This window comes from Myotis yumanensis, unplaced genomic scaffold (assembly GCF_028538775.1).
Source record: "Myotis yumanensis isolate MYYU_CA2020_CCGP unplaced genomic scaffold, mMyoYum1.0.hap1 SCAF_15, whole genome shotgun sequence".
NCBI classification, from domain to species: Eukaryota; Metazoa; Chordata; class Mammalia; order Chiroptera; family Vespertilionidae; genus Myotis; species Myotis yumanensis.
The window spans coordinates 19,026,588-19,051,597 of record NW_027223766.1 but is presented as its reverse complement, the minus strand read 5'-3'; the positions used below and the strand labels follow the sequence as shown (position 1 = coordinate 19,051,597).

At 38.9% G+C, this 25,010-nt stretch overlaps 2 protein-coding genes across 2 annotated transcripts in view; one reads left to right on the top strand and one right to left on the bottom strand.

Annotated features, from left to right (window-relative positions):
- Positions 1-282: 282 nt before the first annotated feature.
- The window catches only part of CSPP1 (centrosome and spindle pole associated protein 1), a 174,468-nt gene continuing 149,740 nt past the window's right edge, over positions 283-25,010 (top strand). The window contains exons 1-3 of the mRNA XM_070392407.1: positions 283-466; positions 11,884-12,119; positions 13,895-13,999. The gene's annotated coding sequence lies outside the window, so the exon portion shown is untranslated. The remainder of the gene's footprint in view (positions 467-11,883; positions 12,120-13,894; positions 14,000-25,010) is intronic.
- Positions 1,441-25,010, bottom strand: part of PPP1R42 (protein phosphatase 1 regulatory subunit 42) — a 37,730-nt gene continuing 14,160 nt past the window's right edge. The window contains exons 6-9 of the mRNA XM_070392419.1: positions 14,469-14,586; positions 9,862-9,993; positions 7,636-7,795; positions 1,441-1,526 (exon numbers count right to left, since the gene is read on the bottom strand). Coding sequence (XP_070248520.1) covers positions 1,517-1,526; positions 7,636-7,795; positions 9,862-9,993; positions 14,469-14,586 — 420 coding nt within the window. The 3' untranslated portion in view covers positions 1,441-1,516. The remainder of the gene's footprint in view (positions 1,527-7,635; positions 7,796-9,861; positions 9,994-14,468; positions 14,587-25,010) is intronic.

The following is a 25,010-nucleotide window of genomic DNA, read 5'->3' as shown; positions in this document are numbered from 1 at the left end:
GTCCCGAGGCCAGGCGTGCGTGCTGGCCCAGCTGGTGTCAGCCCACGACGGCGCGACCCGCCGCGGTCCGCGCCCACGGGAGAGGCTGTTGGGGAGGGGCTGTGTCGGGGCAGAGCCACCTTCTCAGCCGTGGGAGAGCCATTAATCAAGCCGCCGGCGGGGCGGGGCGGGAAAGGGGCGGAGCCAGAGGAAGCGGGGCTTCTTGCTGGCCCCGCCCCCACACGTCCGGGCTCGCGGGGCGCTCCACGTTCCGCGCCTGCGGGGTGGGGGGCCGGGCGGCCCGGGCCGGCGTCTGGGCTCTGGGGCCCCAGCGCAGCTTCGCGGGTCACCGGTGGGCGTCCGGGCGCCTTCCAGGCGGGCCCCGAGCCGAGGCGGAATGCCGACGTTTCCTGGAGCGGACCTTTAATTTCCGTGAGGCCGTTCGGGGTGTGCCGCCTCGCTGCGCCGGCCTTTTACTTCCCAGCAGGTAAATGTGTCCCGTTGTCCCGAGTACGTACAGCCCGCGCGCGCCCCCACCTCCGCACCCCGTGACCGTTCGTGAGCCGCGCGGAGATGAACCGCGCTTCCCCCGAACGCTCCCCCAAACCTGTCGCGGCCCTGGGGTGGCGGTCGCTTCTCCCCCGGGGGGCAGACCCTTCGCCGGCCGGCCGATGCCCCCGGGGGCGCCGCTCGTGTCTTATTTGGACGTAAAACCCGTCCTGGCCCCGTCCCGCGCGGGGGGCTCGCTGCGGTGTCTATCCCTCGGGGACCCGCGGGGAGCGCCCCGGCCCCGGCGCCCCTGCCCTCAGCGCTTCCCAGGCGGAGTCTGAGTCGACGCACTTTTTCTAGCGGCTAAGCAGTACATCCTGGAAACAGTGCCGGCAATTCGAAGAGCAGGGCGTTGAGAAATCTCTTTTGAAAAAATAAAAATCTTTTTGGGGGTCAGGACGGAATAACCGATTTATGACACCATTCATGAAACTGCTCTTGTACACGCGACACGGTTTCATACTGGACAACAGCTTTGCACATGGGAAGAACCAAATACTGCACAGTAACGGTGGCCTTTGAGTACATGGTTCCGCACTTGAGTATATTCGTGAATCAGAATAATCCTCAGGCCTTTATGTCGTTCAGGAACTGTGATTAGACTTACTTTAGACAGAAGCACACCAAAACACCTTTGGTTCAAAAAGGGATTCCTTCCCTAATGAGTGAGAAAGCCAGTAAATGATATGTCATGAGGAATAAAGCAACTGGAAAGCAATGTTTCCGATTCAATAAAGAAGCAAATCAAACAAGAACTTAAAGGTTTTTCTCATGTAATAATATATCATAAAGATACAGCCACAAAAGTTGATGTTACCTAGTTCTATATATAAAATTGAAAAAGAAAAAAAAAAACCACCAAAAACGTTTCAGACCTCTTACGGCTGAATTGAGTCGTTTTTTTACAAACAAATTTTCTTTTACTTTTGGATTATACAGACGATGAGGTTCATGTTCATCACTTTTTGTCACAACCCTTCAGATTCCTTCAGAGATTCCTGTTAATAGAGGGGGGGAAACCTAGTGTTAAATTATTTCAAAAAATGAAAGTTATTCAAAACAGGTAGCAAACATAGAATCTAGGACACAATAGCAATAGTAAAGGCTAATGATTAGTCGCCAAAATATGTAAATCTTTTCAGAAGTTAAAGATTCCCACTCATCCCCTCCCCTGCTTCATTGCCAGGATAGGGAAGAATAGGAAAATGTGATTTGGGAGAGGTGTGAAAATGGAATATTGGAGGGAAGGTGGGCCAAGATTAGGGTGAGGCAAATGAGGTGCCTGGGACTCAGATTTTGCACCCTGGGCATCTCGAATCCTCACCCTAGCCCACCCTGCGAGGTGGAGTGGAGGGGGCGCAATGGCGGCTAACAATGGCTGGCCCAAAGAAAGGACTGATGTAGAAAGTACAGTCACTGCCAGCCACCCCCTGTCCTAACGGCTGCCACTCTGAATCCTCTGATGATTCTAAATTAGTCCAGTTCCTGCAAGAAACCAGAGTTTGCAGTTAAATTAAAAATAGATGGGGAAAAGGAAAAATATTTTAAAAAGATGAAAGTGTTCAAATTTTCAACATTACGTAAATTGGTAAATAACTTATTTAATGCTATATATGCTGTGTTTTACAAAAAGTACTGTATCGCCCTAGCCGGTTTGGCTCAGTGGATAGAGTGTTGGCCTGTGGACTGAAGGGTCCCAGGTTTGAGGTTCGATCCCCAGTGGGGGGCATGTAGGAGGCAGCCAATCAGTGATTCTGTCATCATTTATGTTCTATTTCTCTCTCCCTCTCCCTTCCTCTCTGAAATCAATAAAAGTATATATATTTTTAAAAGTACTATATTTTCCATTTGGTCTTTACAAAAATGCTTTGAGAATTTGGCATTTTACAGTTGAGAAAATAAAGCTCAGAGGGATTCAGTGGTTCCCAACCTTCCTCATGCCCCGACCCTTTTAATACAGTTCCTCATGTTGTGGTGACCCCCAACCATAAAATTATTTTTGTTGCTACTTCATAACTGTAATTTTGCTACTGTTATGAACCATAATGTAAATATCTGATATGCAGGATGTATTTTTATTGTTCGCGACCCACAGGTTGAGAACCGCTGGAAGTAATTTGTTCAAGGTCACACAGCTAAGCTAGTAAGTGGCAGAGACAGGATTTAAGTCAAGCCGATGGGCCCTAATGCTTGTGCTTTTTACCATACTGTTCTATTTGATATTTGTAGAGTTCTTCATAATCTGCAAAACACTTTTGGATCTATTATTTCAATAAAGGGCATACTTTAACTTGACTCATTAATAATCCAGATACTATTTTCATAGTATATCATTCTCTCAAGTTCTTGTCTAGGATCCCAGAAAGTACACAGCTTTAGAGTGCTATAAATTTTCACAGAATGTGATGTAGGTCTTGAAATTATACTTGTCTTTTTTCTAAATATGTCAAATTACTTGCAATCTTAACTCACTGTTTTTATAATGTAAAATAATCACACAGCAGTGAAGATGATATATTGCTTAATTATATATATATATGTTATATCACAAAAGGTTTCATATAATTGGTACTTTTTTCACCTTTCAACTCTTTCCCTCATTATTTAAGATATAATTTACATAAATTCATTATTTTGACTATATAGTTTAATAAGTTTTGATAAACATGTATAGTCATATAACCACTACCACAATAAAGATTTGCAATATTCCTCCCCGTCAAATTCCCTGGTGCTTACCCCTAGCCTTGGCAACTACTCATCTGTTTTATGTCTCTATGGTTTTGCCTTTGCCAGAATGTCTTAGGGTTATACAGTCTGTAGCCTTTAAGTCTGGTTTCTTGTGTGAGTATAGGTCCATTTCACTTCGGAAAATACCTAGGAGTAGGACTGCTAGATATGGTAAGTAAATGTTTAACTTTATAAGAATATGTCAAACTATTTTCCAAAGTGGCTGTACTATTTTTGCATCCCCACCAGTAATGCCTGAGAGTTCCAGTTGTCCTATATCCTCGCTAGTATTACCATATTTTTTCTTTTTATCTATTTTAATAGCTATTTTAAAGGAAAAAATGATGCAGTGTTTTAAAATTAGATGATTTCACAATCTAGATATCTTGCTTGCCTGCTAGGTATCTGAAGTTGAGCATATAGGCTTGGCTACGTTGCTTTGGAGCCAAGGACCTGCAGCTGCCTTTAGTTGGACATGTGCTCTCTAATTCACCTCAATCACAGCTCACCTACTTCCCTCACTTCCTTTACCTGCCTACACCTGAGGGTGTTTTTGAGATCCCCTTGCAGAGTAGCTGAGAGCTTGGCTTTTGGAGTCAATGATATGGATTCAGGTCCTAGCTCTGCCTCATGGCAATAATGTGACTCGGAGCTCCTCTGACTGGCTTCTCCACCTATAAAATGGGGCTGATAGTGTTCTCATCTCACAGGGTTCTACTGATTTTTAAAACTTGTTTAGGTAATGAAGATTCAGCTTTCAAAATAGACATATTAGAATGGAAAATAACTGATACAAATCTCATGAATTAGATCTTGCATAACTCTAGTTCACAGAGTAAGCCACTGACAGAGTTGAGACTAGAAGTCACAAAAGCTACCTTACACTGCTTTTAAAAACTTGGTTGCTTTCTACAATTGCTTTTTTTTTTTTTTTTTAAAGGGGAGGTTGTATCCTAATTCCAAAAGGGTTCTTTGAAGACTGCAAATCAAAATCTAAATATTATACCTACATTACTGATACATCTAAGTTTATTTTGCCTGCAAAATTAATTAGGCTGAGGTTTTAACACAGCAAAATTAAAAGCATTTAGATAAGATCATCACAATTTTCTGATTAGAAATATTTTCTAAGTTTTAAAAATTCTTCTTGAAGCACATAGGAGATCTGTTGTTACAACTGTTTGAACATAATCTTAATAGTGATGAAAGCAAATGATTTTTACTGTTTTAAAGTTCATTTTTAACACAAAGAAATTTAAAGCTTCCATATTCTAACTAAAGATAGTAGGTACTTTATTTATAGTTAAATAACATTCAGTTAACATTTCCTGCAAATTATGGGCCCCAGAGACTTACATTCCTTCAAGGTATCTGAATTAAGTAAGGGCATTTAACCCGGCTAGAAAGTTATTGTTTTTGCATTAGCAAAAGAGATGATTTGACTCTATTGACATTGCTTAAACTTGATAGTTAAATAATCAAGTACCAATTTGCTTTTTTCATTGCATTGTGCTGTACAGTAGTCTCAGTTGATCTTATTTACAATACATAAATGCATTTAATGTCTATTTTAAAATTACTAAGGCTCAAGCACCTCCTAACATGTTTGAAAAGAGAGGAAACATCTGTGACAAACACAGAAAGAAGCAATGTGTACATTATTTTTGTTTAATAGCATATATTATTTTTAAATGAACCGTGAAGACATTGGTTCAGAATCAGCCTTTAAATAAAAAATAGTTTTGAACTAATCTTTAATTAAAGTGTACATTGATAGTATCAAGTTCAGTTTGAGGGTCAAAAACAACGTCAATGAGTCTGACTTTTTCCTCCCTGTAGGGAAAGCAGGCTTGTGTAAATATACATGAGCACAGACTGCACGCATTTATAGAGGAGGTGGAAAACATTCCCCTGTCATTGCACAGATGTGGCTTCACTGGGTTCCACAAGGGTACAGGCACAGCTCCCACCGTGCGGAACCTTAAAGGAGTGTGGGTCACATACTCTTAGCATTTTGAAAGAAGAGCTCTAAGCTCCTTTCCACCTCTGAGTAGGCTCCCACCTGGAATATTAAATGTAGACCGTAGGCCACTTGTCTGCCCATTCTCCCCTTTAAGGTAATTAAGGGAAGGAGTAACTTTAATCAACTTTTTAGAAACTGAAATCTATTCTTTGTGTTTGGGCTGGTTATTTTTTTTTCTTTTTCTCTTTTTTGGGTTTGTTTTTTAACATTTTACTGACATTCTAGCTTTATTCTCATCTCTTAGCTCTACACTAAATTAGTAAAATGTTAGCAGTAGGCACACCCTAAAAATCTAGCTTAATGAAATTCCATCATATATTTGGTCACCTTTTATATCAAAAAGAGGTAGAATTGATATTCTCACTTAAAAAGACAAATCTTTTGCAATAACAAAACAATATTTTGGTATGTCCTCAGTAAAAATGTCACCTGAGGAAATAAACATTTAAAATATTTAATATTTTTTCACATTATAAAACTGAAGACTCAGGACTGAACATAATCAACCTCACTGATAGTAGGACATTCTTTATGTTCTTCCCACAGGAACTCCTGTATTCTGCTGGCTTCTTTAGGGTAGCCTGTCTTAGCATATGTAGTAGTTAAAAATGCCTTTAGGCCCTAACGGGTTTGGCTCAGTGGATAGAGCGTCAGCCTGTGGACTCAAGGGTCCCAGGTTTGATTCTGGTCAAGGGCATGTACCTTGGTTGCGGGCACATACCCAGTAGGGAGTGTGCAGGAGGCAGCTGATCGAGGTTTCTCTCTCATTGATGTTTCTAACTCTCTCTCCCTCTCCCTTCCTCTCTGTAAAAAATCAATAAAATATATTTAAAAAATGCATTTAGCTCTGTATTTAGTGTTCCTAGTAAGGAATATGAGGGTAGAGTGATTTATTTGCTGTTTTTGTCAGTGCAGTCCTAGTGACTACAGCTTTGCTTGAAGCTACAAATATGTGGTATGTGTCACAGTTCACAATTGATTTTAGTGTGTGGCAGAGTATAGAATTTACCAACATTGTTTTCTGAGGCTGTGTCCATTTTTATTGTTTTCTTTTCTATCTTGATATATGATGTACTAGCAAGACCTTTCAAAATGCTTGGCAAGAAACAAAACTCAAGAACACTGTTGTGGAATCGACACCAGTTGTGTAAATCTTTAAAAAAATGATTGGGGTACTATGGACAAACTGGCTAACATGTTGATGGTAATTACAATGTACATAAGCAGTAAAGCAAATTTTCATGCAGCTTCCAGTTTTTGTGCATATGTGTGTGTGAATGGAGAGGGGGCAAGACACCCGAACTAGGGCTTTTTTTTCCTCTTCCCAGATAAAGCATTTTCCAGACTCACAGTACCCTCTCTCCCCTAAGCCTCCATCTTGGTCAGCCCCAGCCTGTCTTCAGGGAATGGTGGTTGGACAGTGTAACACTGTTCATGGGTCTTCTTCATGTGGCCCCATTAAGGAATGCTAAGTCATCACCCCTTGATTGGACCCTGCAAAGAGGTTCGCATGACAGACCCACCTGACCTTCAGCAGAGTTCTTGAAAAAGGAAATCTATTCCAAAGTATGTCCACTGCCTCTGATTACAGTGATTTTTAAACTGTTTTTTGGATCATAAGCCCCTTTGAGGATCTAATGCACTTGTGTCTCCTTCAGGGACACAAGTTAAGAACATTTGGTTTGGAGAAGTGGTGAAAGTAGCCAGCCTCTCGCCTCCTTCCTGCTACCAGCTACCCTTGCTGTAGTCATCCACTCACTCAGTGGACTACCCGTCATCAACTGGGCCTTCAGCACCTTTGATATAATCCCTGCTTGTTCAGACAGCTCTTCCTGCTGCTTCTGGGACTTTCCTTAGTTACCTGCCTACCTCAGTGTCTAGTGACTCCTAGCTCTTTTTTTTGTTGTTGTTAATCCTTACTGGAAGATATTTTTTCCATTGATTTTTAGAGAGAGTGGAAGGGAGGGAGGTAGGAGGGAAAGAAAAGAGGTAGGGCGAGAGAGAGAGAGAGAGAGAGAGAGAGAGAGAGACAGACACCATTTGGTTGCCTCCCACACTCACCCTAACTGGGGAGCCTGCAACCCAGGTACGTGCCCTTTCAAACCAAAATCTTAGGTTCTTGAGCTAACTCTTCCACCTCAACTTTGTGACTGTGGGCTAAGCAACAGTTAACTCTTTCTTTGGGCCGGGGGGGGGGGGGGGGGGGGGCCGGCGGGCAGTGCTTGGCCAAGAAGGATTAACAACAGTGAATTATGAGAGACAGATGAAGGGCCTCTCTTCCTCTGTGTTGTTGACAGTGAGAGTGTCCCATTTCCCCCAAAAGGCAAATCGCACAAATATTTGACAGAACATACCTGGTCTCTTCGATAATTTTAGGCTTATTATCTTGGGAGCTTTCTGGAGGTGCATTTTCATTAGCAATGTGTCTTTGTGCATCAGAGAGAAAGACTAATTTTGGCTTACCCACTTGTGGGTAATAAACAGGAACTATATGATGCATTGCTTCAAAGGTACCTGCATACAAAGAATTAAAAGCACTCTGCTTTGAAACTAATAATTAAATTGTAGACATAGCATTAGACTATCTAAAATTATGTCCTATGAAATGGAATTAAGTAAAGTTAAATAGAACCATGGTAAAACCAATAGAAAGTTAATATCCATGATAAAATATCATAGGCTTTCATACATAAAAACCTACACAGGAAAATTTATAGTCAACGCTCATAGACAAAATGGGTACACCAACATTATTTATAACCTGCCCTTGTATTTTGCTTTTCTGAGCTCATTTTTTTTATAGTGTTTACTTTAGGTAGTAGATTAGTCACGTATAGTTTTTGGAATATGTTCATGCCTTTATTTTGGCACTTAACATTCCATATCGTTACAGGTCCTTCTCCCTTTCTAGCAGTGATTTCTCTGTAAGTGAGGTCTGCCTTAATCAGTTTTAATTCCCGGGGGCTAGCATAGTCTGGGACATATCCAAGGTACTCAGTAAACATTTATTAAATGAATAAATTAATGTTTCCATCTAATCACTACAAAAAATAAATACTAAAAGATATGCATATATTTTGGATTTTGTTAAAGTGATTTTGTTTTCAATTTTGAGTTATATAGTTATGTGATTATATTTAGGACAAGATTTTTATTGTAAAATCTTTGAAGTTTGAGCTCATAGTCCTTATAACCTTAGCATACATCTCTAATATGGAACTCCAAATTTACAAGGCTATCAAAAGTATGTAAAAGGTCAGGGAGTACAAAAATTACTCTCTAAGAATTTCTGTTCATTTATAATGCACTTGGTTATACTGAGTTGTCTTTAAAAGGTTAATTTTTAGCTCTTCTGAACATCTGAAAATATATTGTAGATTTTAAAATGTATCTTCTAGACTTTAATTCCTGCTTTCTGTTTCTCTTGAGCAGTAATAACAGTCTTTGCATAAAGACTATAGCGTTAACTATTGGCCACATACCTAAGGATAGAGCTATATACATGTATTGAGTGATGTCACTGTTTTTAAGTTTGAGAAGCTCAGAACTGTATCATCATTTGGATAGAGATGGCAATGGAGGAAGGGGCTCATTCCAATGTGTGTACTACAGAATCTGGGAAGAGTGAATTCTAGGATGCTCCCCAAGATGATAAAGATAATTGTTACCCATTGTAGGCAAGGGAGGTTGGCATGTCCTCTGTAAAACAACCTTAGGCATATTATAATCACAATATGCAAGTGTTGGGATGTGTACATACGAAAGGAGACATGCCACAGAGTATAGGCCACAGAAGTGGTTGTGATGCATTTTTATTTTCTATCCTGATGAAAAATGTAATTTTTGCACTGTTGCTAAACGAATATACTAGTACTAGTGACTTAGGTTTCACACTTTACTAGCTGGTGCTGTTTCACCATTTACATAACTAATACTGTGCACTTTGGCCAGATAGAAAAGTACACATTTTCCCCCACCCTTATGGCTCTGTTTACATAGTAGGAACGAAACACAGGTTTAGCTGATAGCGGCTATCATATTCAGATATAAACATTATAGGTTAAATTTCCTAGGAATCCTATATAATAAAAGGCTAATATGCAAATTGACTGAAAGGTGGAATGACCGGTCACTGTGATGCACATTGACCATCAGGGGGCAGATGCTCAATGCAGGAGCTGCCCCCTGGTGGTGACTGCGCACTCACAGGGGGAGCACCCCTCAGCCAGAAGCTGGACTCATGGCTGGCGAACACAGTGGCAGTGGCGGGAGCCTCTCCCACCTCCGCAGCAGCACTAAGAATGTCCGACTGATGCGGGGGAGCGGGCCTAAGCCATCAGTCGGACATCCCCTGAGGGCTCCTGTACTGCAAGAGGGCACAGGCCAGGCTGAGGGACGCCACCCCCCCCACGAGTGCACGAATTTCATGCACCAGGTCTCTAGTTGTAAATAAGTTAAAAAATCAAAAACTTTAAACAAAATCTAAACAAAACTTGCTCATTTCATGGCACATTTTTTGTTGAGGAGAATATTCCGTTTGCTAGTAGAAGTGGTCAACTAATGAATGGCAGTCTACTTACTTATATAAGAGATACTGTCATCCTCCTTTTTACTGTTCCTTTTCTTGCTGATTTTCTTGGCATCTTTGGATGCTTTCCAATTTATTAGAAATTGTCTTTCCATGTTTTTAATTTCTTTTCCATCAAGACAGTCTAGATAAAAATATATATGTTAAAATACAATATAGATATGTCACTATATATGTAAGTTATATATATTTCTTGTTCAGGGGCACACGAACTTGTTACTCTATATGCTGAAATAAATTTCTTTTTAAAATACTTATTTACACAATCTGTATTTTTGTCTAGATTTTATTTATTTTTAATTTCAACAAGAATATGTGCTTATTAAAAGTAACTGAAACATGATGGGGGAAAAACATAAAAACATGGATGTAATTACTATGCATATCTCTCCTTCCCATTAGTGACAAAGATAATCATTGTAAACAGAATTTGATGTATGGTCACCCTTCTAAGATCATATTTAAATTATATTATTATTTTAAAAAGCAAAAATGTCATACCTAACAAAAATTAAATATCATAATTATTTAAGTAATATTATGGCTATTCTTAGGAAAAAGCAAAATATTTTTATCTTAAAGTGACTAAGAGGATTTATATATGTAACACAGTATTTTAAAAGCACCTACATTAATAATGCTTATTATATCCCAGGACATAGACTATATAATAGGAACAACCCACATAGCTGCGCTCTTGGTTCTCTGAAGAGAGATTTCAGTTATCTTTACATTTTGTTCCTTTAAAAATTTTTTTTGCAAATTAAGCATCTTAAATTAGATGAATAATTTTTGTATATTGTAAGACATTTGGAAAATACAAAAAAATTAACATTGCCTGTATTTCAGAAATAATGACTAAAAATCACTGATAACAAATTATTTTTTAATATTTTTTATTGATTTCAGAGAGGAAAGGAGAGGGAGAGAGATAGAAACATCAATGATGAGAGAAAATCATTGATCGGCTGCCTCCTGCACACCCCCTAATGGGGATCAAGCCCGCAACCTGGGCATGTACCCTTGGCCAGAATCGAATCTGGGACCCTTAAGTCTGCAGGCCGATGCTCTATCCACTGAGCCAAACCAGCTAGGGCTGATAACACTAGTATATTTCTTAGCAATTTTTTGTTTTCTATGTATGTACACATATGTGTATTATATAAACTTGGAATTCTTTATACAGCATTACAGCATACTTTTAAATATTGTATCATGAGCATCTTACTGTGTTTTTCTTTTTTAAAAAAATATATTTTATTGATTTTTTACAGAGAGGAAGAGAGAGGGATAGAGAGTTAGAAGCATTGATGAGAGAGAAACCATTGATCAGCTGCCTCCTGCACACCTCCTACTGGGGATGTGCCCGCAACCAAGGTACATGCCCTTGACTGGAATCGAACCTGGGACCTTTCAGTCCGCAGGCTGACTGATGCTCTATCCACTGAGCCAAACTGGTTAGGGCTGTGTTTTTCTTTAAACTTAATTTTTAATAATTTTTGATAGTATTCTATTGTATATGATATATTGTACTATAAAATTATAGGATATTTTATGTGACTTTAATCACATGAATATAGGTGGCCTTTAATTAACATTAAGATAAAATGTTATCTTTTCCAGCAAAATTTCCTTATATAGCAGTTTAAAAAATTAAATATATTTTCTCTCATCATCCTTGTAATGTCTTCTGCTAGATTCCAGAATGTAGAAAGAATGTAGAAGCATTTTTTGGGTCATATTCTTATAAGGGAAAATGATAATATCCTGATAAAATATTAATTGTACTACTGAAAATATTAACATTGTCACTTAAATATGATCTATAATATTGTTATATTCCAAATCAAGTAATGAAACTGGAAATATAAACTAGAACCATAAACTCTAGAAGTATAATTGTTTCCATAGCTTGTCTCTTGTACTTATTTTAACTGAATAATAGCACTTTCCAAATTATAATGTAAGAAATTGGCAAAATATTTTATCATTATACATCTTTTTTTTTTTCAAGATTCCTTGGATAATGCTGTAAAAGTTTATCGAGAGAACTTTAACAGTGAAGTATACAGTATAAGAATAGTCTGTGTGTCTTCAGATCATCTTCCTTTAAATGGCTGGTTTTCCTTCCCCCGTTTCTGGCATTTCAATGGGCTCTGGATTTGCACAAGCATGCCCGATGACTTCAGGATCATCTCCACCCTCAGCCCCAGTCATTGGTTTCGCCAGTTCTTGAAGATCAGCTTCAAGGTCAGTCCCTTGAACTTCAGGTGCTCCTGCATCTGCTTTCTCTTCATCAGGTGTAATATCCTGACTCTCAGTGGGTGGCTCCTCTTGTTGAGGTTGTTCATCCCTGGGCTGCTGGTCAACCTTGGCTCCAACTGGCTGGTCTGATTCTTCATCTTCTACTAGTATTGAACTCCAGTCGAGCCTTGGTGTTATATGCCGACTCATATTTCACACAGTTGTGTCTCAGGTAGTGAGAAAGAATCGAAATGAAGGAACGCGGCGGCCTTTCGCCAGCTCTTCCCCCAGAACTCGGACTGCAAAGCACCTATCATTATACATCTTAGTACTTATAACTTATTATTAAAGGTCATTCTTTTACACTCAGTTTTCCCAACCACTTATACTGGTATATATTGATATCTTTGCCAGACATGTTTTTATTAATTGTATAATTTATTAGTATATTTTTGGATGTGTTATGTGTAAGTCATTACATATTTTTAAAACATCTATTATGAGGATAAGGAATGAAAAACCTAAATCTTTTACCATAACCCACTTCCTTATGTTAATGTTTCAGACAAAGCTGAGGAATGACTAGCTTATGCCTCAGTAAATCTGTTTCTATCTCACTTTTAGCAAATGATCTCATTTGAGGTTATTAGGTGTAGAGGTGGTTCAGAAGGGGAAGCCAGGAAATGGACACAAGATCAGAGACCCATGAGATCTGTTTTAATGAGCTGCTTCCATCATACTAAGTAAACAAGTATCTATTTGATAAGGCCAGGTTACTTACAAAACAGAAAATGGCTCCATATAGTTCTTTTTACTGGGACATATAAAATCAGGCCTTCAATTAACTTTGTGGGTTGTTTTTTCTTGGTTTTGTATTTAGGAAAAACAAGGAAATTAAATGAGCTAAATCAAAGAGAATTTGTTATATATGTATATATACATAGAAGAAAAAGACTGTAAAGACACATACCAAAGTCTAAATAGATTTTGCAGGATTATGAATAATATTTATTTTCTATATTTTCTAGAAGAAATATGTATTAAATTTTATAATCATAAAATATGTTATAGAAGATTTATTTTTTTTAACTTTGAATAAATTCTCTTTACTTGGAAATTAGTACACTTGTCTCCATATCTGTTACAGCATTGCCTATGGTACTGTATCATGAGATATGTTTCCAGAAATGATTCATAAACATTGGAAGATTCTTAATTATCAAACATTAATTGTATTTACTTTATTACTCTGCTCCCTGAGGAAACTAGACTAATACAATTGTGTGCACTGGGGAGAGAGAGGAGGAGATAGACAGTTGGGGGTGGTGCATGGCAGAATCATCTATAGAGCTTTGAAAATTACACATGACTGTTCTCTGTTCCCTACCCTTGGCTGGTGGGGTAAGGGATGGACAGAATATTGTGAAAAACCTTCTTGGATATTTCTGACATGCCCTCGTGTCAGTCCCTTCCTCCCCCAAGAGAATCACTGCACTAGCATTATGATTAATCAAGGTTTACTACAGCTATGAGCTTTGAAAGAGTTTTGCTATAGTTTTTATACCCATGTCACTGAAATTCCGATATAGGAAATTGGCTCATGAATCTCCTTTGGGAGAGGCCAGGCTTGTCTCTCCGGTGCTATATAACTTGGTCCCTTACTGGTCCATGTCCCCGATATAGTGCATATTGAGGAATGTTATGATTGTAAGGGTCTCATAAAGGACTCCCCATCCTGCTGCACTTTCAATCAAATGAAAGGAACTCCTATATGTTTTTAGGGTACAATTTGGCAAGTGTCAGCAGTGAAAACCTTGGTCCGCAGAACCCAGCTAAAGAGGCTCGTGATCTTCAGAGGATTTGTGCCTAAGAGAATTTGGCAAAAGGTGAGCAAATTCTACACATTTATGACTAACCATTTTTGTTAGTAACAGCCACATTTTCTTTCTTTTCTTTTAAAGAAAGAGTATCTGGTGCCTCGATTAATTGTTTCTGAACAGCAGATATTTTATGCTTTATTTCTCAATTTTAACTTTTGCTGTTATTAAAAATACATAGAATTTAAAGTTGACCTTTTAAAAACTGTCTTTTTAAATTGAATTTATTAGGTCGCATTGGTTAATAAAATTATATAGGTTTCAGGTGTAGAATTCTATAATACATCATCTGTATATTGTGTGCTCACCACCCTAAGTCAAGTATCCTCCTATCAGCACTCAACCTCCCTATGCCCTCTTTTACCTCCCCCCATAAAGTTGATCCAGATGACGTATTATATTTCTGAAGGCTTGCTGTTAACTAAAAAGTGAACCAGGTCTCTTTTTCGAAGAAAATTATATTAATATAAATGTGTACCCAGTGATTTGGAGACCAATATCAATCTGTCTCTGTATTTTGGTTTGAGGCAAACAGGATTTCCTTTTAGATCCATTTTCCACAGTTTCATCAATTTGCTCAGTAAAAATTCCAAATCCTATAATTATAGAAGAAAAAGACAAAATATGTCATAATTATCAATATATTTTCATTCAGTTAATTGTTTATAAAGGTAATTACTGCTTTTTGTGGAGTTCTAGCTCTGTGCCAGCTACTTAGGTGTATGATAAATCATTTTTGGATATAATGGTCTATAATAATAATGGAAGGGGGCTAAAGAGAAGGCAGAAAATGAGGTCCTGAGTTGGGGGCCATGGAACTGTTCTTTGTCATAGTCCCTTAAAGGGACCCAGTTCAGAAAAAACTTTTGCCCCTCTGGCCATCCATCCTGCAGAAGATGCTCTATTCTTAGTGGAATTTATGGAAGTGTCCAGATTAAGGCAATTAAGGAGCAGTGAGTAAGTAGTCCATTGGCATTGCAAACAATACTTGCTTTTTATTTTATAAAAGAATACATATTTATTTTAAAAATCTGTGAAAAGGTCAAGGGGAAAATACGAGAAAAAAATCACTTGCATGCTTCTCATCCAAAGATCATTTTCAATATGTTGTCATGTATCCATTCGGCCTTCTTTTTTTGAGCATAGGGATTTCTTTTTTAATTGTCATGTGGGTACAGTTTTGTTTTATGTATATCATAAACATTTGTGTGTTTTTATAGTTACAAGAAAATCATCTAATTGATATTTCAAGGAGTAGTTAAGTTATTCCATGGTCTACAATCCAAATGGATGTCAGAAAAACAGATTCATAGCATTTAAGAACCTGCTCTCTCGCCGAAACTGGTTTGGCTCAGTGGATAGAGCGTCGGCCTGTGGACTGAAGGGTCCCGGGTTCGATTCCGGTCAAGGGCATGTACCTGGGTTGCGGGCGCATCCCCAGTGGGAGATGTGCAGGAGGCAGCTGATCGATGTTTCTCTCTCATCGATGTTTCTAGCTCTCTATCTCTCTCCCTTCCTCTCTGTAAAAAATCAATAAAATATATTTAAAATATATATATATATTTTAAAAATATATATATTTAAAAAATATATTTAAAAAATATATATACATTTGGCTCTATCCACCGAGCCAAACAGGTTTCAGCTCAATAAACTATATTAAAAAAAAAAAAAAAAAAAAAAAAAAAGAACCTGCTCTCTCAGTTTGCCCTCTTTCTCCCAATTTGGCTTTCTTTTTCCATTGTCACAATCCTTTTTTTTGTTCAATGCCTTGTTTTTTGTCCCTTTCCTTGCTTTCTCTCCTTCCTCATTTTTAATATGTATATTTTATTTTAGATATTTAGTGGAAGTGAAATATACTTGGACTATTTCTTATATGTGTCATAAAGTTCTGTTTTTAATTTTTGAAATCAGATAAATTTAGTCTGTATGAATTACTTCAAACAAGCAATGCAGAGACTGTTTTTCTACTCTATAGCCTTGAATTGATTTTAAAAAATTCAATAGCCAAAGGCAAAAAATAAAGGAAAACTACCTTTAATAGGACAAAACATTACTTTAAAGCAAATATTTTGCTGCTAATAAAAATAAATGTTGATAATTCTGTGGAGAGCATAATCCAGGGCTCACGACTGAAGGATGAAGTTATAACTTTTGAAGAGAGCTTTCTTATAAGTCAACTACATGACAGTGGATCAGAAGCTTCTTTGTTGACCAAAATTAAGAGAATGAAAATTAGCCTGGCTGGAGTGGCTCAGTAGCTGAGCATCGACCTATGAACCAGGAGGTCACAGTTCAATTCCTGGTCAGGACACATACCCGGGTCGTGGGCTTGGTCCCCAGTGGGGGGCATGCAAGCAGCAGCCAATTGATAATTCTCTTACCATTGATGTTTTTCTCTCTCTCCCTCTCCCTCACCCTCCTCTCTACAGCATTTGTTTGACAGTGTTTGATACAGCCATAATTATTTTATGTGAGAGTTTCTCTGTATTTCTTAGTCTAAAAACCTCTAAGGAAGGAATTGTACATTGCATTTTTTAGTGTTGAATACAATGTCCCATCATCCAAAAGTTCAGTAATAATAACAATAAGAGAACTTTACATCTATCTAGATAAAAGAGTCCTGTAGAGTTTTGTTAATTGTCCCTCACTTGATAAATGACCCTCGACATACTCCCTCCAGTGCATGTTTATTTAAGACTAAACTAATCCTGTGCTGAAATATGATTACCCTTTGGATACGCTCTAGTTGTTCATTGCCTTCCTGTCTTTAATAAAATGCTTTCACTTTCCTATTCTTCAATAAGTTACTAAAGGGAGCAGACACTTTTCTGGACAGTCTCTGTTTGATAAATGATCATGTCATGCTATCACTTAGAGGAGTGCTGCAAATCCCGAGGAGCCAGTTCTGTTTCCCATGCAGGGCTGGCGCTGAGCTCCTGTATGGGCGCCGGCAGCACTGGCAGTGCTCCCTCTACAATTAATGATGGCCACGGACGAACCTGTATTTGACCAGCATGCTCCAATTTTTATCGGAAACGTCTGGCCCAACTGTCTTAACTAAATCTAAAGACAGCAATTTGTCATCCCCCTGACTGCCTGTCATCATCTGCTTGGGAAAATCTATAATTTTGGGCTTGTTTCTGACTAAACTGTGGAGTAAATAAATTTATCTTCGGGTTACTCTGCTTGTCAGGATCAATACTGAGCAGAGGTTGAATAAATTAGAAACTGGAAAAACATGACAGGCCATATTGGTTTGTTCATTCGTTGGTGTCTTATAAATCAGATATTTAGTTTATATAAGAGGCAAACACATCAAAATTTTTATTTCCACCATTTACTCGAAGATACTTTACCTCATGATAAATGGTCATTAGGAAACTAATGAAGTAAATCACTAATATATCTGACTGTGAGGTGAACTTTTCAGATATTTTATTTATTTAGCAAATTTTGCAGACATAAAAACTTTAGGTATAAATTAAATTTCTTTTTATTTTTTCATGTTTTATAAATTTTTGTAACCATAATATTTATTTGACTTAATAGTGTCAGTAAGCTATATAATGTTGGCCCTATTGAAGTTCATGGCTCATCCAACTACTTGGAGATATGCAAAAGTTTTATTGTAAATGGTCATTAAAGTATTTAATATTTTAATACATTGATACCTATTTAAGGAGCTATAGAAAAAATTCAAAGAAATTTTAACCAAAAGTGAATGTTATTTAAACAAGAGCGCTGTGAGTGAAAGAAAGGAGTTTCTAAACTATGGAGCATTGTTTGGCCTAACCTCTCTTTCCCCTCCTCCTCAAGGACTGACTTTGCCATCAGTTTTATGGGGAAGAATTGGTTCCTCCGCCTACAGAGTTTTCTCATTTATCCGCCCTGGGTCTCATACTTCCTTTCTTCTTTCACATTTTTCTCAACCAAGAGAGAGTCCCACCTCGTTTTCTAAATTAATTAGTTCTCTCCATCCCTTCCCCTCTTCCACAGGCCTCCTCTTCTTGGAATCTTCTCTTTCATTTCTTTTTTCATTGTCTCCTTCTCCTCTGGTTTTCATCCTCTTACCCATCATCATACACTTCTTGAAAGAGTAGTCCACACCAGTGCGCCTCAAACTTTATGTGCTTAAGAATCACCTAGGGATCTTATTTAAATGCAGTTACTGATTTGTTAGATCTGGGGCAGAAGCTGAGATTCTGCATTTTGGAGGCTGATGTTCTGGTCCTAGGACCACATTTGGAGTTATGAGTCTAGGCCACTGCCTCTGCTTCCTTAATCACTGGGCACTCCTGCAGCCTGGCGCTTCTGAACCAGAACTTCGAGATTTATCCCTTATCACCTTATCGCATTGCCAATCTCAGACTTTTTCAGTCTTGGTTCTATGGAGCACTTCCCTACTGACCTCTCCCCCGTCACGGCTGTGTGATTCCACATTCTTCAGGCTCCCTGCATCTTGCATGAATCTCTAACCCCACAAGTAACAACCTTCTGACCATAAGAATTCCTAATGTATGAACATTCTGTTTTCTAAAAGTTGCTTTTGAGAACAGAGAAAACATCTCATAAAAAAAGTGCTATACATGGCAGACTGTTGCCTGGATAGGGCAGCCATAAAACAACCTATTTAAAAGAGGAAAAAACCCAAAGACTGTGTGGCGATGGTGCTATAAAACCCCCTCATAGTGCATCACCATGTTTCCCAAGCGCTGGTGCTCCCTCTGGGGAGCAGAAGCAGGTGTGGCATCAATTCAGTTTCTTCGTTTTCCACAGTCTACGTTTATTCCTCTCAGTGGTTTTTTTTTTTCTTCCCTGGACCACAGCAAAATGTAAAATCATGGCTAGAAAAATGTTTTTCTTCATTAACCCACTATATTCTTCATATATATGCAGACATTTCAGAAAAAGGAGAATGTCCATGTTGATATTAGTAAAACATCTATCACACCAAGGAAGGAAGGTCATCTATACGTGAGAAGAAGAACCAGATTTTGTGGGATGCCACATTGAGCATTTCATCATACTTGCATATCTAGTCAGTCCCATCCAGGATGGCAGTTTCAGTGACTACTTAACCAATTTGCTGAAGAATTCTATCCACTGAGCTCTGTCCTCTATATCCAGTTGTCTGCCTGATATTTTCTTTTTTTTAAAAAATATATTTTATTGATTTTTTACAGAGAGGAAGGGAGAGGGATAGAGAGTAAGAAACATCGATGAGAGAGAAAATCGATCAGCTGCCTCCTGAACACCTTCTATTGTGGATGTGCCCACAACCAAGGTACATGCCCTTGACTAGAATAGAACCTGGGAACCTTCAGTCCGCAGGCCAACACTCTATCCACTGAGCCAAACTAGTTAGGGCCTGATATTTTCTATGGAACATTTTAAAGGCACCTCAAAATTGATCAAAATTCATGATATTCTCCCTTTTCCCCAAACCTAACTCTTGAGTTCTCTATTTTCCATGGTGCAAGGCAAAAACCTGACTCTTGACTTCCTTCTGCTACATTCCTTATATCACCACCAAATCCTGTCTACTTTATTTCCTAAACAGCTTTCCAATATGTTCATTCACAACATTTTTATCCCAACCCTATTCAGGTTTTCACCATCTCTCACTTTCTAACTAGCCAGACTTCTTCCAATCTATTCTCTACACCAAGCATGTCAAACTCAAAGACTAACACGGGCCAAATAAACAGGTTTAAGTTTATGTGGGCTGCAAAAAAACAAAAGCTTCAATTTTCATAGAAATGTAGGTTTATTTTTTTGATAGAGACATGCTGAATACAAAGGGCTGAAATAAATGAGTAATCATTAACAAAATAATAGAACATTTTAATAAAAATTAATATTTTTTCTTGAACATTAACTTACCAGACACTGAATAACTGCACAAATTAATAAGCATAATGCAAATGAACCTATCTTTCTCATTCTCCAAAAGCGAAATATTTTGTTGCACACACCAAACAAGTCAGTCCAAGATTAATGATGTGGCAATTCGCTGCTAGTATTAGTGGAGAGAAATGGTGCGCCTGCATGTAAGGGGCGTTAAGGGAAATGAATGCAACCCGATTATACTAGTAGTAATCAGTCATTAGCGAACATTGTAGTTTGTTATTAATAATTACGTATAGCAGGATGTTGTAAAAATTAAATTACGAAAATTTTATTAAAATGTTTCATACCGTTATATTGGCTGGGCTGCAAAAATATTTGTTGTGGGCCGCATGCAGCCCATGGGCCGGAGTTTGACATGCTTGGTCTACACCAGGGGTCCTCAAACTACGGCCCGCGGGCCACATGCAAATACAAATATGTATTTGTTCCTGTTTTGTTTTTTTACTTCAAAATAAGATATGTGCAGTGTGCATAGGAATTTGTTCATAGTTTTTTTTAAAAAATATAGTCCGGCCCTCCAACGGTCTGAGGGACAGTGAACTGGCCCCTTGTTTAAAAAGTTTGAGGACCCCTCGTCTACACTGTAGCCATACTGATCTTTTCAAAATGCTAATTACTTTACTCCTGGCTTAAACACCCTTAGTGTCTCCCCATTGTTCTTAGGATGAAGAAAAACCTCTGTTATGACCTATGCAACGTTTACCCACTAGTTTATTTGCACTATGGTTCACCTTCACTCTGCTTCCTGTTTCTCATTTTTGCCATGCTTTCACCTGCCTCGGGGCCTTTGCACATGCTATTCTGTTTACCTGGTAAACCCTTTACTTCTCTCAGAGAGCAGTTCAGCAATCCCTTCCTAAGCGAAGCTGTCCCGAGTTCCCTAACTAAGGCAAATCCCCCTATTATAGGCTCTCAGAGCCACATACTTCCACTTTGTGCTACTCGCCATGGGTGCATTTTTACATTTGTTTTTGCCTGATTATTTGCTTAATGTTTCTCTTCCTCTCAATGCTGAGAGCTCTTCTTAAAGATTGTATCTGTTTTTGCTCACTATTGTCTCCCCAGTTGTCTAATAAGTGTTGCCACATGATTGGTGTTTTGAATGGATGGATAAGAAGAAATGAATGAATGCATGGATGAATGGATCTGGGGTTAGGAGCAGGACAGGAATTGTAAAGGAGAAATTATATGGAACCATTTTTGAAATATTTGCTTAGAGGGCTACATACATGGAAAGAGAAAGACTAGATTAATCCTCTCATTTCCTCCTCTACTTCTTCACTGTCCTCACTTGCCCTTCTGCTGCCCCAATTCTCTGTGTGAGACCAGCTTTAGATTAGTGAATAGGAGAGATGAGGGTAGGGTTAGAGGATCTTGGGGGAAGTTGCCCTTGACAGCTATGAGTCTGTAGAAGTGAGAGGTAAGGGAATGAGACCCAAAACAGCAGGAAGGACCGAAGCCACTTGGCCACCCAACTTTTTCCGGGTCCTTATCCTGTTCCTCCACCTCTAACGTAGCTCTGGGCAAGGGCATGGATATTGTTTTGGAATGTCTGTGTTTCCCATTGACCTATTTCTCTCTTTTTCTTATTCCTTTCACAGAGCTCTAGTATTTCCGTTGTCATGGCAGTGCTTTTCCTTGTTATTTGTGTCCTTTTTAATTTTTCTTAAATGTCTTCTTCACTGCTCAAACCATAATCTTGACTGGAAGATTCAAAGTTATTTAACCATCCAAGGGACCATTATTTTTTCATTTATCTTATTTCATGTATTTTCTGTCGATGCATTTGAAGAACCTATGGTTGTTCATATCAAAGCAGCTGCTCCAATGCTAAAAACCTTGGGTAATTATAGTGGTTTTGTGAGGATTCTCTAATGATGTCCACTTCTTTCTCCCAGTGGCACAAAGCTGTCTGTTGCTGAAGTCTCTTAGGATGGATGTCAGTGACCTAATGTATGGCATGTTGAGCTTTCTCTCCCATGGCACAGGGTTTGATGTCAGCAGTTTCTGGGTAATTTCAATCAGTGAGTGCAAATAATGGAAAAATTAAAGCCAAAAATATGGAGATCTGGCCCCAGGAATACATACAGAGAAATAGGTTAATATTATGATGCTAAACTTCAACATGTCCTTTGATTAAGTCTTCAGAGGATGATGTAAAATGGACCACAAAAGCACATTTCACATAAACCCCATGCAAGATTATATTCAGACTTCCACGAAGCTGTGGCTAAGCATTTTTAATTGCTGTGTCTTCTTGCTGGAAGTAAAAGAACTTGAGATTTTCTCCTCACTCCTTGTATATCTTCTCTAATGGGAGGGAAAAGCAACTTTTGGCATGTACCAACCTCTGGACTTGCTGAATGTTTTCTTTTTAAGGAATTATATTCACATAGTCTTTTAATTTTCCTTTCTCTTATTTTTTAATTTATGTGCGGAAATTTCAGGTATGGGAAATATTTAATGAAAAGCCTATAGTTTCTCAAACCATAACAAGGAAGAAAGTTTCTAATATGTTTCTGTGGCTTTGAGTAGAAGAAAAACTTGGCAAACCCTTGCCAAGGCACTCTGTTCTGAAACATGCGTAATATATGATACTTGACCCAACATAGTCTGTTGTTAAATCTAATGCATTTCTATTAACATCTTATCTGCCCTCATGTCAACCATTCAATAGCATTCAGTGCAAGAACTTTCTTGAAGTTCTTTTTCCTCTTGTCTTCTCTTGCATCATTGACTCCTGGTGCCTTCTCATCTAAAGTATTGGAGTATTTCTGTGCTTAATCTGGGCCTCATTCTTTATCTCTCTCTTTTACCCAGTTGCATGGTTCTAAATATCAGGCTACCATTATCTCCCCAGTTCTTCACACAGGAGCTAGGAGTCATTCTTGATTCTTCTTTTTTTTATTACTACACATCCTACTCATAAGCAAGTTCTGTGGGTTCAACCTAAAAAGTTACCTGTAATCCATTCACTCCTTTTCATCTCCAAGCAACCATCTTCTCATACTTAACCTCTATGGTAGTCTCCCATCCGGTCACTTTACTGTCATTCTTTTTTTTAAAATATATTTAATTGATTTTTTTACAGAGAGGAAGGGAGAAGAATAGAGAGTTAGAAACATCAATGAGAGAGAAACATCAATCAGCTGCCTCCTGCACACCCCCCACTGGGGATGTGCCCACAACCAAGGTACATGCCCTTGACTGGAATCTAACCTGGGACCCTTCAGTCCGCAGACCGACACTCTATCCACTGAGACAAACCCGTTAGGGCCTGTCATTCTTTTTTGTTGTTGTTAATCCTCATGCGAAGATATTTTTCCATTGATTTTTTAGAGAGAGTGGAAGGGAGGGGGAGAGACAAAGAGAGAAAAACAACGATGTGAGAGAGACACATCGAGTGGTTGCCGCCTGAACTTGCACCCACTGGGGCCGAGAATCTAGCCTGCAACTTAGGAACATGCCCTTGACCAGAATCAAACCCGAGACCCTTCATTCCTCAGCCCGACACTCTATTCACTGAGCCAAACTGGCTAGGGCTACTGTCATTCTTGCAACCTATTTTCCACATAGCTGATAGAGAATTCTGTTAAAAGGTAATCCTTTGAGTGACTTCCTATTGCACTTTGGAGTGCGGGTGAATTTCCCGCCAAAATATAAGATGGCTCTGTCTTTTGGTTTTGTTCCATCCACCAAAAGGGTGGATTACAAACAAATATTTGGTAATACGCAGTTACAATCGGCCCGAGTTTACACGTTTCCCGCACTCCACCGCAAATCTATATGAACCGAGTTAAAGACGGCTCCCGCGGAGTACGCGCAATTCACGCGAGCCGACTTAACTCGTTTCCCGCACTCCAAGTGTTAAAGTCAAGCTCATGACCATGGCCTAAAAGGACCTTTATGATCTGGCTCCTATACGTTCCTTCCTAATCTCATGTTATACTGTTGTCTGTTTATTCAAAAATTACTTATTGCCAACATTTTAGAAACTGAGCTAGATTCTGGGATCACTATCACAGCAAACTGGCCTCTTTTTTGTTTCTTGGACACTTTAAGCTCTCTTTGGACTCAGAACCTTTGTATTTTTTGTTCCCTATGCCTAGCATGTTCTTTCTTAGATCTCTTCTCAGATTTCTTCTTTCTCATCCTTTAGATCTCAGCATAAGTGTCATTTGCCAGAGGCCTTTCTTTCTTTTTTGCAAAGGGTAAGAGATTCTTCTTTTTTAAAAAAAAATATTTTTATTGATTTTTTTTTACAGAGAGGAAGGGAGAAGAAGAGAGTTAGAAACATCGATGAGAGAGAAACATCGATTCAGCTGCTTCCTGCACACTCCTTACTGGGGATGTGCCTGCTACCAAGGTACATGCCCTTGACCGGAATCGAACCTGGGACCCTTCAGGCCACAGGTCGAGGCTCTATCCACTGAGCCAAACCGGTCAGGGCTTGAGGCCTTTCTTGATAACCTGAATGTCCCATTATGTCATCCTACCTAATTCTTTTTAAAAATATATATATGTCTTTATTAATTTCAGGAAGAAAGGGAGGAGTGAGAGAATCATTGATCGGCTGCCTCCTGCTTGCCCCCCATTGGGGATTAAGCCTGCAACCCAGGCTTGTATGTGCCCTTGGCCAGAATCGAACCCGGGACCCTCCGGTCCGCAGGCTGACGCTTTATCCACTGAGCCAAGCCGGCTAGGGCCTACCTAATTCTTTCAGAGTGCTTTTCACAATCTTCTCTGCTTTTTTTCTCCTGGTGCCCTCCCCTGTCGCACTGTAATGTAAGCTCCTTGAGGGTAGAGAACTTGTCTTATTCATCATTTGTATCCCCAGTGCCTAGAAAATGTTTCTCCAAGAGTCTAAAACAGTACCTAGGACACACACTCTAATAAAATATTTTTGAATAAATGAATTTGATGGGGAGGTTCAGAAAAAGCTACACAAGGGAGATGGTTTCCCCAAGGAGTAGAAAGTTCAGGTCTAGTCATAGTTACTAGAAACTCATTCATTGGGAGATCAGAGGTAAGGGGCAAGAAATCTAGTCTCTAGAGGGGAATATTCGATGGAAAATAAAACAGAGGGAAAAGCATAACTTCCTACTCA